This window comes from Sminthopsis crassicaudata, chromosome 1, assembly GCF_048593235.1.
Source record: "Sminthopsis crassicaudata isolate SCR6 chromosome 1, ASM4859323v1, whole genome shotgun sequence".
Classification (NCBI taxonomy): Eukaryota; Metazoa; Chordata; class Mammalia; order Dasyuromorphia; family Dasyuridae; genus Sminthopsis; species Sminthopsis crassicaudata.
The window spans coordinates 188,563,966-188,576,146 of NC_133617.1; the positions used below are offsets into that span (position 1 = coordinate 188,563,966).

The following is a 12,181-nucleotide window of genomic DNA, read 5'->3' on the forward strand; positions in this document are numbered from 1 at the left end:
CAGCTTCCCTGACCTCAGTTCTCTCATCTGTAAATTGAGTCAGATAAAATAATTTCTGAGATGCCTTCAGTTCTAGATTAGCAATCCTATGCCTAGTTATTCCACCAATATCTTTCTGAAACAAGCAAGTTAATACCAAATTCCCTATGAATTTGAGGCCTGGAACTTAGTTAATTTTTTTTTTTTAATTCCCTTAAAAGAGTAAGATGACAAAGGTTCTGACAAAGGTCTCATTTCCAAAATATATAGAGAACTGACCATAATTTATAAGAAACCAAACCATTCTCCAATTGATAAATGGTCAAAGGATATGAACAGACAATTCTCAGAGGAAGAAATTGAAACTATATCCACTCATATGAAAGAGTGTTCCAAATCACTACTGATCAGAGAAATGCAAATTAAGACCACTCTGAGATACCACTACACACCTGTCAGATTGGCTAAGATGACAGGAACAAATAATGACAAATGTTGGAGGGGATGTGGGGAAATTGGGACACTAATACATTGCTGGTGGAGTTGTGAAAGAATCCAGCCATTCTGGAGAGCAATCTGGAATTATGCCCAAAAAGTTATCAAACTGTGCATACCCTTTGACCCAGCAGCGCTACTACTGGGATTATAGCCCAAAGAAATACTAAAGAGCGGAAAGAGACCTATATGTGCCAAAATGTTTGTGGCAGCTCTTTTTGTTGTAGCTAGAAACTGGAAGATGAATGGATGTCCATCAGTTGGAGAATGGTTGGGTAAATTGTGGTATATGAAGGTTATGGAATATTATTGCTCAGTAAGAAATGACCAGCAGGAGGAATACAGAGAGGGTTGGAGAGACTTAAATCAACTGATGCTGAGTGAAATGAGCAGAACCAGAAGATCACTGTACACTTCAACAACAATACTGTATGAGGATGTATTCTGATGGAAGTGGAAATCTTCAACATAAAGAAGATCCAACTCACTTCCAGTTGATCAATGATGGACAGAGGTAGATACACCCAGAGAAGAAACACTGGGAGGGGAATGTAAATTGTTAGCACTAATATCTGTCTGCCCAGGTTGCATGTACCTTTGGATTCTAATGTTTATTGTGCAACAAGAAAATGATATTCACACACATGTATTGTACTTAGACTATATTGTAACACATGTAAAATGTATGGTATTGCCTGTCGTCGGGGGGAGGGAATAAGGGAGGGGGGGTAATTTGGAAAAATGAATACAAGGGATAATATTATAAAATATATATATATATAAAATAAAAAAAATTAAAAAAAAAAAAAAAAAAAAAAGAGTAAGATGAGTAAGAGCAGATGGAGTTTCATTCTACCTCTCCCATCTCCCATACCTTAATGATCAAAACACATCAATACAATGTTTAGGAACAAAGTTTAAGAAGCATCTCGGCTTACCTTCCCTGACAGCCACGGAGAGAGTAGCCATGCTGCTCAAGCCCTGGCGGTCCTTCACTGTCAGTCGGAAGTGGTAAGTGCCAACCTGAAGTCCGGTGACTGTGGCTACAGCTTTGTCAATGTTTTCCATCTCTACAGCACTTGGGCCACTGGAAGAAAATGATGGAAATAACCACTTGGGGCTTTGACTGTGCCAGGTATTATTATCCTTTTAAACTATCTTACTTTTCAGTGGGAATATGAATTAGTTAGAAAATTCATAACGGGCTTCGACTGAAAGAATTTGGTGGCTTGAATTGTATGTTGCAAATTTCATCAGCTATTAAAACCTTTCTTGGATTCCTAGAAATAAGGTACCTAATGGTCTGTTAGTAAAAATAATCTGTCCTTTGGATAATGACACTTCTCATTTAAATAAAAACAAGAAAATTAATGAGAATAATGTCAGAAGTGGAGTCCTACAACCTAATATTAATCCTGGCTTGGCCACTCACTAGTTCTGTGACCTTGGGCATATGAGGACATTGGATTAAATGATCTCAAAGTCCCCCTTTCTACTCTCAAGTTCTACAATTCTCTCTTTTCAGGTTGAGGTTATAATGGTACATACTATCATCTCCCACATTCTCAGTTATCCAATCAGTCAGTAAAAAATTTCTTGTACCAAAGGTCAAGATGAAAATAAGTTTACCTTCTCAACTAGAAGCTCCTAGAGGAAGCTAGCTGGTCCAATGGACAGAGCACTGTGCCTGGAGTTAGGAACATCTGAGTTTAAATCCAGCCTTAGACACTCCCTAGTTATATGATCCTGGACAAGCCACTTGTCTTCTGCTTAATTAATCCACTGGAGAAGAAAATGACAAACCACTCCAGTATCTTTGCTTTTATCTAGAGAGTTGAACACAATACACAGACACACACCTGCAATTTGATCTAAAAATACATTAAACTCAGTAGGCACATGTGCAGGAAAGAAGAGAGAAATATAAAAGGGAAACTAGATTTGGGGAAACAATTATCCAATCATGTCTGAATTTTCATGGTGTTTTCTTGGCAAAGATACGGAAGTGATTTGCCATTTTCTTCTCCAGTAATATATTATATAGCATGTAGGGAAGACAGCAATAATTTTAAGGTCCCTTGACCTTAGGGAGCTTCTGTTCTAACGATCTGTCAGTGATTCTAAATCTTCTGGCTTTGGAATCTGTGATCCTGAGGCCCTCAGATCTAAGAATGCTATTGTTCTGTCAATGATTGTAAAACTCTTCTGGCCTAGGAATATAATAATATTTCTTCCCTTAAACTTTTAGGGAAGATATATTAGTGATCCCCAGACTCTCAAACCTTAGGACACTATAGTTCTAACACTCTTGTCTATCCATGATTCTAATGTCTTCTGGCTTCAGGGTAGTCCCTGGTCTGCTGGTTAGTGATAACCAAATTTCTGAGAACACTCCTTAGCTCTATCTCTAGGCCATAAAATTAGCATATCAACTAAATGAACAGGATAAATTTGTCTCCTTGCTCCAGGTACCTTGCTAAAATTCATTGGAATTTTGCCTGCTTCAATTGATGTTACAATAACAATAAATTTTGCCCCCTGACAAAGATATGGATTCAAGCCTGCAAATTCTTTTGAGACACTTCTCAACACTGATCTATGACCCCAATCTGTGACCTCCAACCTTTGGGGTCCCTTTCCCACCTCAACATTATGGTCCATGGGGTCACAAAGTCAGATGACTAAACAACAACCAGCAACTGCAAGTGACCTTTAGCCCAATAAACTTATGACTCAAAATTCACCTACAGAATGGTTGGAAAAAATCCTATATAAGATAAAAGCTAGAGTTTAATGTTCTCTTAGAACCAAGAGATAGGGGTTCAAATCCTGGCTCTGAAAATTATTTACTAATTCTGATGTAGTCATGTGATGAGCTTTGTTTGGGGAGAGCAAAGATGAGGCATAAAGACTATAAAGAATCATAATAAGGCATTCTCCCTGCCAAAAGCTACCTTTATTAAGGTAAAGGTCTTGAGTAAAGTCCAAGTATAATTTTGTGTCTTTGTTTGGGAAGGGACGATTTTTACAGACAGAAAGAAGAGGGAGAAGCAAGGAGAGATGGGGAGATAGGGGATGTTTTGATTATTAGGACAAATGGGGAGGTAAGATAAGATCAGGAAGGAGTGAAGGAGAAAGGTTGAAGGATAAAATCAGGGGAGATTTGGAGAAACAAAGTCAGGGGAGATCTGGGGAAACAATGAGGAGATTTGGAGAAATACCCTTAGAATGAATTGAGAAATTTTGATCTTAGGGAGACAGCAAGCTGGCTTGACTTCCCATCAGTAGGGTAACTGAGAAAGTTACCAAATCTTACTACTGTATAGTAGGGATAACATATTTTGTCTTTTCTAGGTCTGAACAAAGAATCACATTGTGAAATTTTTATTCTTATATAAAGATGCATTGTTGCTATAATGAAGGGGTAAGAACTGGATCCCATGGTTTTATCAGCAGAGGGATTTTCCAGGGAAGGAAATGCAAGTTAGCACACTTCTCTGAAAGTTATAGATAGACAGAATTGCACATAGCCTTTAAAGGTCTAGTTATACAGCTAGTATGGGTCAGAGGTGGGACTTTGATCCAGGTTTTCCTGGATCTGAAACTAGCTCAGTAGTCACCACACCTGCTGCTCCTTGTGCTTGGAACTATAAATGAATTACATAGGCCCCAGTTACTTTGCTACAATGAGGCACACAGTGTATTTCATTTTGCCCAATATATTCAGGGCCTCCACTGCTACTTAACTTATAAAGATGATGGCTTTTTTCCTTCTCTCTTTATTCTGAACAGCCTTGACAAGGTTTCAGTCTCACTTATTCCTAACTCTAATCTTTTTTCTTTTTATTTTTATGGGAGGTAATCAGGGTTGAGTGACTTGTCCAGAGTCACTGACCTCAGATCCTCCTGAATTCAGGCCCAATGCTCTATCCACTGCACCACCTAGTTGCCCCTTTTCCCTCTAATTTTCATCCACATTCCCTGTGAATTTCCCACCAGCATTTACCCCTCTGTTTAATTCTTCAACTCAGACTGAATTAAGAAATGAAATATGTTGTTGCTCAGTGAAACCAGGAAGCAGCCAGGGCTTTGCATGGAGAAATGAACTTTAAAGAAAATCAACGCTCTGCCCAGGGTAGAAATTTCCCAGGATGTGCTTCCTCTCTCCAGGTGGTTATATCCCAGGTGACCTGCCTCCCCCTTCTTTCTTTTCCTTTCCCTTTTTGCCTCAGACATAAATTCTCTTGTTTATGGCCCTGGGGCTCTTTGGAGCATTTAAAACATGTTACCTGATATTTTCCCAGTGATAGAAAATGATGCCTTGGTCATCAGTGCTTCTGCTTCCATCAAGGACCATGCTTTTCACAGGGAATATCAGCTCTTTGTCTGGACCAGCCACAGCTACAGGGGGACTGTTGTTTTCTACAATAAATAAAACCAGAATGTGAAAATGAGTACTTTTAAAACTATATTAGCAATGCTCAGATTCTTTTTAAAATGTTGGTTCTGAATTAATTTACATCAATTCACATAGTAATTGAACCCTCAGAACCACCAGCATACAGTTTCATGTGAAAAAAATAATAAAAGTCCTGTAAAATAGATTTTTAAAACACCAATCAACATTTATTAAGTATCTGCCCAATGTGTCGGACACTATATTAAATGCTGAAAACATAAAAATAAACAAACAAAAGTTTATGTCCTTAAGGGGCTTATAATCTAATGGGGGACACAATATACAAACATATTCAAAGCAAGTTATATTCAGAGTAGATTGGGAACAATTAACAGAAGAAAGATATGAGAATTAAGAGTTGGGGAATTTTGTTGTTGTTCAGTTATTTCAGTCATGTCCAACTCTTCATGACCCCATTTGGGTTTTCTTGGCAAAGATCCTGGATTGAAGTGCTATTTCTTTCTTTAACTCATTTTAAAGATGAAGAGACAAACCAGGTTGGGTGATTCACCCAAGATCATATAGCTAGTAAGTGCCTGAGGCCAGATTTGAACTCAGGAAGGTGAGTCTTTCTGATTCCAGATCCATTCTATCCAGAGAAGGCTTCAAGTAAAAAATGGTATTTTAACTGGAAATTAAAGGAAGGGAGGTCAGTAGGCAGAGTCAAAGAGGGAGATAATTCTAGATATAGGGAATATATCAGAGGTAGATGGAATGCACCTGGCAAACCAGGTCCCCAACCAGTCTAAACATATGCCAATCAAAATAGTCTGAGAAAGCTAACTTCCTTTTTGTATGCAATCATGGTTAATGGAATTTACATTATGACTGAATTAACTTATGGTAATAAGACAGTTTGGGAAAACTAAATTTCCATCAAGGTTATCTCAAAGATTGTAGTGACTGCCTTTAACTAGATTGGAGATGAGATGGATAAAATAACAATAGACTCTAGCTTCAAGATAATCTGGGAATTTGTTACATCTAATAGCCATTTGGGCTTCTTCCCGACAAGGGCAGAGAGTAAGTACTTTGAAATGGCCCACAGTAGCAACCAGACATGTCATACAAAATATGGAAATACTAGAGTTCACACTGATCGTTGGATGAACTAGCCAGTGATGGGCTCCAGTAGGATTTTGTTCATTTCTGTTTAGGACAGGTCAACAGATTTTAACTGTTCTGTATCTTGGTTTGTTTATAAAATGAGAATTCTCCTTTCCTTTGGATTCACCAAGAAAACAGGAATAGAAGTAGATTCCCTCCCCAAAAGAAAAAGCTCCATATACCATTTAAGGCAGCAGAGCACTTGAGGCATTAAAAAGTAAAGCATTTAAGAAATGGAATAACTCAGAGTGGCCAAGTGGTTCAGGGCTGAAGTGCTGGATTTAGGATGAGACAGACCTGCATTCAAATCCAGCTTCAACCACTTAACAGACATGCGACAGAGAAAGCCACTTAACTTCTGTCTGCCTCAGTTTCCTCCCTTGTATAACAGATAAAGTAAGATAATAATATTTGTACTTAGATTCAGAGAGACAAAAATCTAGCATTAAAGTCAGATACAATCACAGCCTGAGAACACAGAGATATGTACTATGAAGGGGTACCCTGAACTTGTCTTTTTGAGGTGCCATATTTTCCATAAATACTGGACCTAGAGTATACAGGAGGCCCTGAATGTATCAAGGATAAAGTCCCTAACCACCCCTCTCCAGCTGATATAATGTGTTGTTTGCACTCCAAGTTGAACTCCCTGTGTGTTCCTAGTTGTCAAGACAGGTGCCAGACATTCTGCTTGACTTGTGCAACTGGAACCTTTGTAGATAAACAGAACATACTATCATTATGGTCTAGCAGCTCCCAAGACAAAAGAATGAGATTTTGACCATCACTTTACCCTTCCCCCACTTTACCCTTCCCCTTTGGAAAGGGTTTTGTCCTTTTACCACCTTTACTGCACCTTTCCTTTGCCATGCTCCTTTAAGTGGAGATTTGTGTTTACTCATCCCTTTGTTAGTTTACTGTCATAAATTTGCAAATTTTTGTATGGATTGTGAACTCTTTAGGTTTCACATGCATAAATTTCATGAAATTGTGATTGCCTAATGGCAATACATCAGAAATGAAGAAACTAAGACAAATGACAAATAGAAAAACAAACAGAAACATAGACACTCAAGGGTTAAAACACTGTGGATGTGTCTGTGTGTGTGTGTAACACTGATATATATATAAATATATAGACAGATGGAAGATTGAGATAACAGTTATAAAGTATTTAAAATACAAGTAAATGGTGGCTGTTGTTATTACAGTACTCATATTTGGCTTCTTTCCAAAAAGTTGCAAGGGCAAGAAAAAGTGAGTTTTATTTTCATAGGTATATTAATTAGATGTAGGTTCGCTATCTTTTTAGGACATCAGAAGAAAAGGCACAGTTTTTCTAGCATCAGACCATTTATTTATAAGTACTGAAGGTAAAATTATACTACAGAATATTGGACAAGGGCTCAGCTGACCCTGGAGGTCCAGGATGGAAAAGGAAGTACAATTCTAGATATCAGTAGAATGATAATCCTCAGAAACCTACTTACAAACAGAAGCTAAACTATGGAGTCAATCTACTTCTATCTGGCCACAGAACATCTTGATGTCTGGTCATAGTGACTTAAAGAGACCCTTCTGAAAAATGCCTGTATCACTGAGTCAGAAGAGTAAAATATTTATATCCACATGAGAGGATTCTAGATTTTGAGCTAGAAGAGATTTTAGAGGACATATGATCTAATCATCTCATTTTATATGTGAAATCTGAGATTGGAATGACCTTGAAGATGGTTATACAGTGATATTTCATCCCAAGATTTGGAAATTAAAATTATAATGGTATTCTTCCTCTAAAAGCAAAAATTGCTTTTAATTTAGGACCCAATGTCTACTGCCTCAATTGACTGCCCAACTCAGGGGTTTAGGGTGAATTCCTCTCTGTTCAGAATCAAATCCAAGATATTTCCATTCTCACGTACCAGGCTGGACAATTACAGTGACCTCAGCAGTGGATTGCTGTCTTGATGAATCTGTGATCTTCAGCTGAAATGTATAATCTCCTTCCTGCATTGCAGACAAATGAAGATATGGTGTCCCCACTCCCTGGGCATTTGACAATTAAAAAAAGAAATAAAAGACAAATGTATAATTATAGACAATATACATAAGGAATCTAATAAAAAATACATTATACAAAATTGACAGATTTAATAAAGATATTTTGCTAAAGCAAAGGATGCTTGTATGTCTTTTGGGAATTGGGGCTGAAAATCCAAAGCAGCAGATATTTTCAGAGGCAGCATTTTTTTCATTTGGAGAAAATAATTAAAATGACCACTTTCAGTTCTAATAGATTGTTATCTTTTCTGTTAGTAATAATACCAATTACTTCTCCCATTTAAATGTCAGGTGATTATTAAATGTTTACATTGTCTGACTGTTCAACTCCCATTACAATTTCTTTATTGTCCTTAATAAAAGAACAATTATATAAAGTTTTAAGCATTGAAGAATGCTTTTCACATATTACTTCTTTTAATTCTCAAAGCAATATGAGGTAGGTGCTATTATTGCTGCCATTTCACAAAGGAAGAAACTGAGGCTGAGAGAAGTTAAATCACTTGACGAGTCACACATCTAGTAAGTATCTGAAGCAGGATTTGAACTCAGGTCATCCTAACTATCCACTATACCAACCAGCTGCCTTGTTTCCCCTGCAAATATTTCTTCCTTGAAAACAATAACAAGATGTTTACAGATTTTAGACTTTTGGAGCTAATAAGCCCAATCCCCTTACTTTATAGACCAGCAAACTATGGTCAAAAAAGGTGTACTACCTTGCCCAGAGTCACATGGCTAGTTAGTGGTAATTCTGGCAGCTGAAATTAAAACACAGATTTTCAAGTCTAGCACTCTTTCCACCACAAAGCTTTATATTTCTCTTAATTTCTTGGTTAATTCTTTAGCCATGTATATACTTACATCTTTCTCTATATTTATGTTTTATTCCTTGAGTGTCTATATTTCTCCATCTGTTTCTCTGTCATTCTGTTTCCTTGTTTCTGTTTATATGTATCTCTGTATCTCAATCTGATTGTATTTGATCTTGATTCTAGCTTTCTGTCTCTGAATCTGCATAACCTTTGGGAATCTCAGTTTCCTCCTCTGTAATATTAGATGGCTAGATGATCTAGAACATTTTATGACTCAAAAATTTCTTCCTTAACTCTGACTTTAATGCTTGAGTAGATCCATGATCTCTCCAATAGTACAGATCACTACCCATCCATACCTTTTCTTCCTGTACACTTCTTGTCCATATCTTTCTGTGAATATTCCAGAGAGTGTCCATCAAATGTGCTGGATTCTTATTTATAGATGCTACTATTATGAATGTACGTACATGAACTGTCCATCCCTCAGTGTTGACATGTGATCAGTCCCCCTTTCCTAATCATGCATCCCTTTGGATGATTTTTTTAGCTACCCCTAAAGATTTCTCACTGGTAATGCATTGTGCAACTTCTTCAACCCTATCTTGCAGATCACCACTGCCATTTAGATGGTTAATCATTTAATAGATGAGATTGCTGCATTACCCAATTTAGCAGGTCCAATTCATTGTCTATTTCTAATGTCTGTTCAAGATAACTGCATTGACAGACCAGCTGTATGAGTTGTCTATCGAATTGCATATCATAATCTGATCAAAAGTTATTTTTACCTTGTTTTTTCTTTCTGTTTTGAAAATTAAGCCTAAATATTTTAAGTAATTATTAATCTCATTTAGGAAGCTCTGCTTGATATAATCAGCACAATACCATCCACTAAGATGAACCTCTCTATCTCTAAGGAATCCCTCTTCCATTTAGACTCTGTATTAATGGCAAACAATTTAGGCAGACATACTATACTCCCTGTTTTAAGCTTCACTTGAGGTTAATAGTCAAGAGTTAATGAACAAAGTTATATTTGATGCATTTGATTTTAACATTCAGCATCTTGTTGGAATGACATTTTATTCTATAAAATAAAATGTTTTTTTTTAATAGCAAAAAAAATCAATACACAGTGCAATGTTATATTCTCTACAATTAAGTTTCTTCATGGATGCTGGATCAGGGGAAGAAACTTAGAGTTAAAATAGGCTTTAGCTGTCAGTTAGTCTAAAGCCTTCATTTTACAAATGAGGAAACTGAGGCTCAAACTAAGATATAGAGATAATAAGTGAGATTTGAAGTCAAGTTGTTTTGCTTTCAAATGCAGTTCTCATTCTACTATGCAAGGAGAGAATATAGTTTTCACAATAATACCTTCTTCCTTTGCATTCCTTTATCAAGAATGTTCTCAACATGTTAAAATATTCTAAGAAGGTTGTGGAGAGAATTGGCAAATGAATAATTACTGATATTCTCTCAGAGACCTTTTCAATAGTAATAACATCCATGATTTTTTCTGAGCTTTTGATATCTTCCCTTCTTTCAAAAAGCTTCAATTTGATCCCTCAATACTCTCAAGGTTGTGCTACTCCAGCTTTGTCCCTCTCTGTGTAAACTGAGAACAGCCTAGTTCAACTGCTCTTCCCATCTTTGCCCATGTGAGTCAAGACATTAGCATTGTGATATCATTGCTCTTCTTCAAGAATGAAGGATGAACAACAACTGAGATCCAGGTACAATTCCTTATTTAAACATTCTTCAGTATTCAAGAAGACTCAAGTAAAACTGAGTAAGATGAAAAATATAAGACAGAAGAGCAACAGCTCTCTCAAAGGGTAAAAGAGGTAGATCTACTAGGGCCTAAAGAATGGATTTGAGACAGTCACTAATAGACTAAGTACTTTGCTTTCTCTTCCTTTCTTTTCCTCTGCTCCCTCCCTCCATTCTTGCTTTCCTATAAGGTTCAGATCTTAAAACAGCATGCAGTTTAAGAAAGCTCACTTCACAATGTAATTTCAAAATGAAGGAGGCTATAGGTTGTAATTCTATCCCTGTATACGACCAAGGGAAGACCTAAAAGTGTTTCAAATTCTTCCTTAAGATTTAAAAAGAGTGAGAGTGTTATACCATATCACAAATTCATAACACTGAAATGACAAGTTACAGGGGAAATTGGACTTGATTTCAAGTCAGAGAGAGGATGTGGATTTGAATCCTGATTATGCTGTTCTCATTGTAATCCTGGGCAAATCATTTTATTGTCTCAGATTCAGTTTCCTCATCTATAAGAACAAAGTGTTAGAATAGATAACTTTTAAGGTCTCTTAGAGTTCTAAATCCCATGCACCCAAGTGCTATTCCTACTTCTTCATAGAGCACTTGGGGATCGTGAGGTTGGAATCTCTATGTGAGGGTCCCAATGGCAGAATCACAGAATCTCAGAACTGAAAGGAATTTCAGAGGCCATCTATTCTAACCTGTGCTTGAATAAGAATCCCATTTGCAATATGTTTGATAAGAGGTCATTCAGCTTTTGCTCAAGGAGAAAACAAACCATTACCTATCAAGGCAAACTATTCTACTTTGGTAAACTCTAATTAATAAGAAGTTTTTCCTTACATCAAGCTTTTTTTTTTTAAACAACTTATATCTATTGCTTCTATTTATTCTGCCAAGCAGTTCAAAGTCTTCCAACCCTTCAAATATTTGAAGGCAGCTATTAGAAGTTTTTTTCTTCTCCCTAATTCCAACTAATTACTATATGACATGAACTCATTCTCCTTCACCATCCTACTAATCCTTCTTTGAACAGTCTCTAGTTTACCAATAAACTTCCTCAAGTGTGATGTCCAAAATTGTCTACTCTCAAGATTTCTCTTAAGAACTCTAGAAACAATTGTGAGACATGGAAGACACTGGCACAAGACTGTTCAGAATAGTGTGCCTTTATCAAAGAAAGTACTATGCTCTATGAGCAAAACAGATTTGCAATAACTCAAAAAAAAGTGAAATGGGCAAATTTATAGACATCTCTATTCCAAATGTTCATATAAACTATTTGTACCCAATCTGTGGTGAGCCTCTTGAGCTTGCATTGGTCTGATCAGCCACATGGCTACTTTGACCCCAATATATTAATGTCATTTAGGTTCTCTTCAAGAATAAAGAGTAGCAATCAAGTACCAAGTCCAAAATTGAGTACAATAATTCAAATACAGTTTGACACTTTGCTTATCTTAATATAGTCCAAGAACACAAT

The 12,181-nt window shown here is 36.7% G+C and overlaps 1 protein-coding gene across 5 annotated transcripts in view; it reads right to left on the reverse strand.

Annotated features, from left to right (window-relative positions):
* The window catches only part of KIAA0319 (KIAA0319 ortholog), a 122,195-nt gene that overhangs the window by 34,776 nt on the left and 75,238 nt on the right, over positions 1–12,181 (reverse strand). For all 5 annotated transcript variants that reach the window (XM_074272771.1, XM_074272780.1, XM_074272753.1 and 2 more), the window contains 3 exons: positions 7,963–8,086; positions 4,764–4,896; positions 1,413–1,561 (listed from right to left, as the gene is read on the reverse strand). In XM_074272771.1, coding sequence (XP_074128872.1) covers positions 1,413–1,561; positions 4,764–4,896; positions 7,963–8,086 — 406 coding nt within the window. The remainder of the gene's footprint in view (positions 1–1,412; positions 1,562–4,763; positions 4,897–7,962; positions 8,087–12,181) is intronic.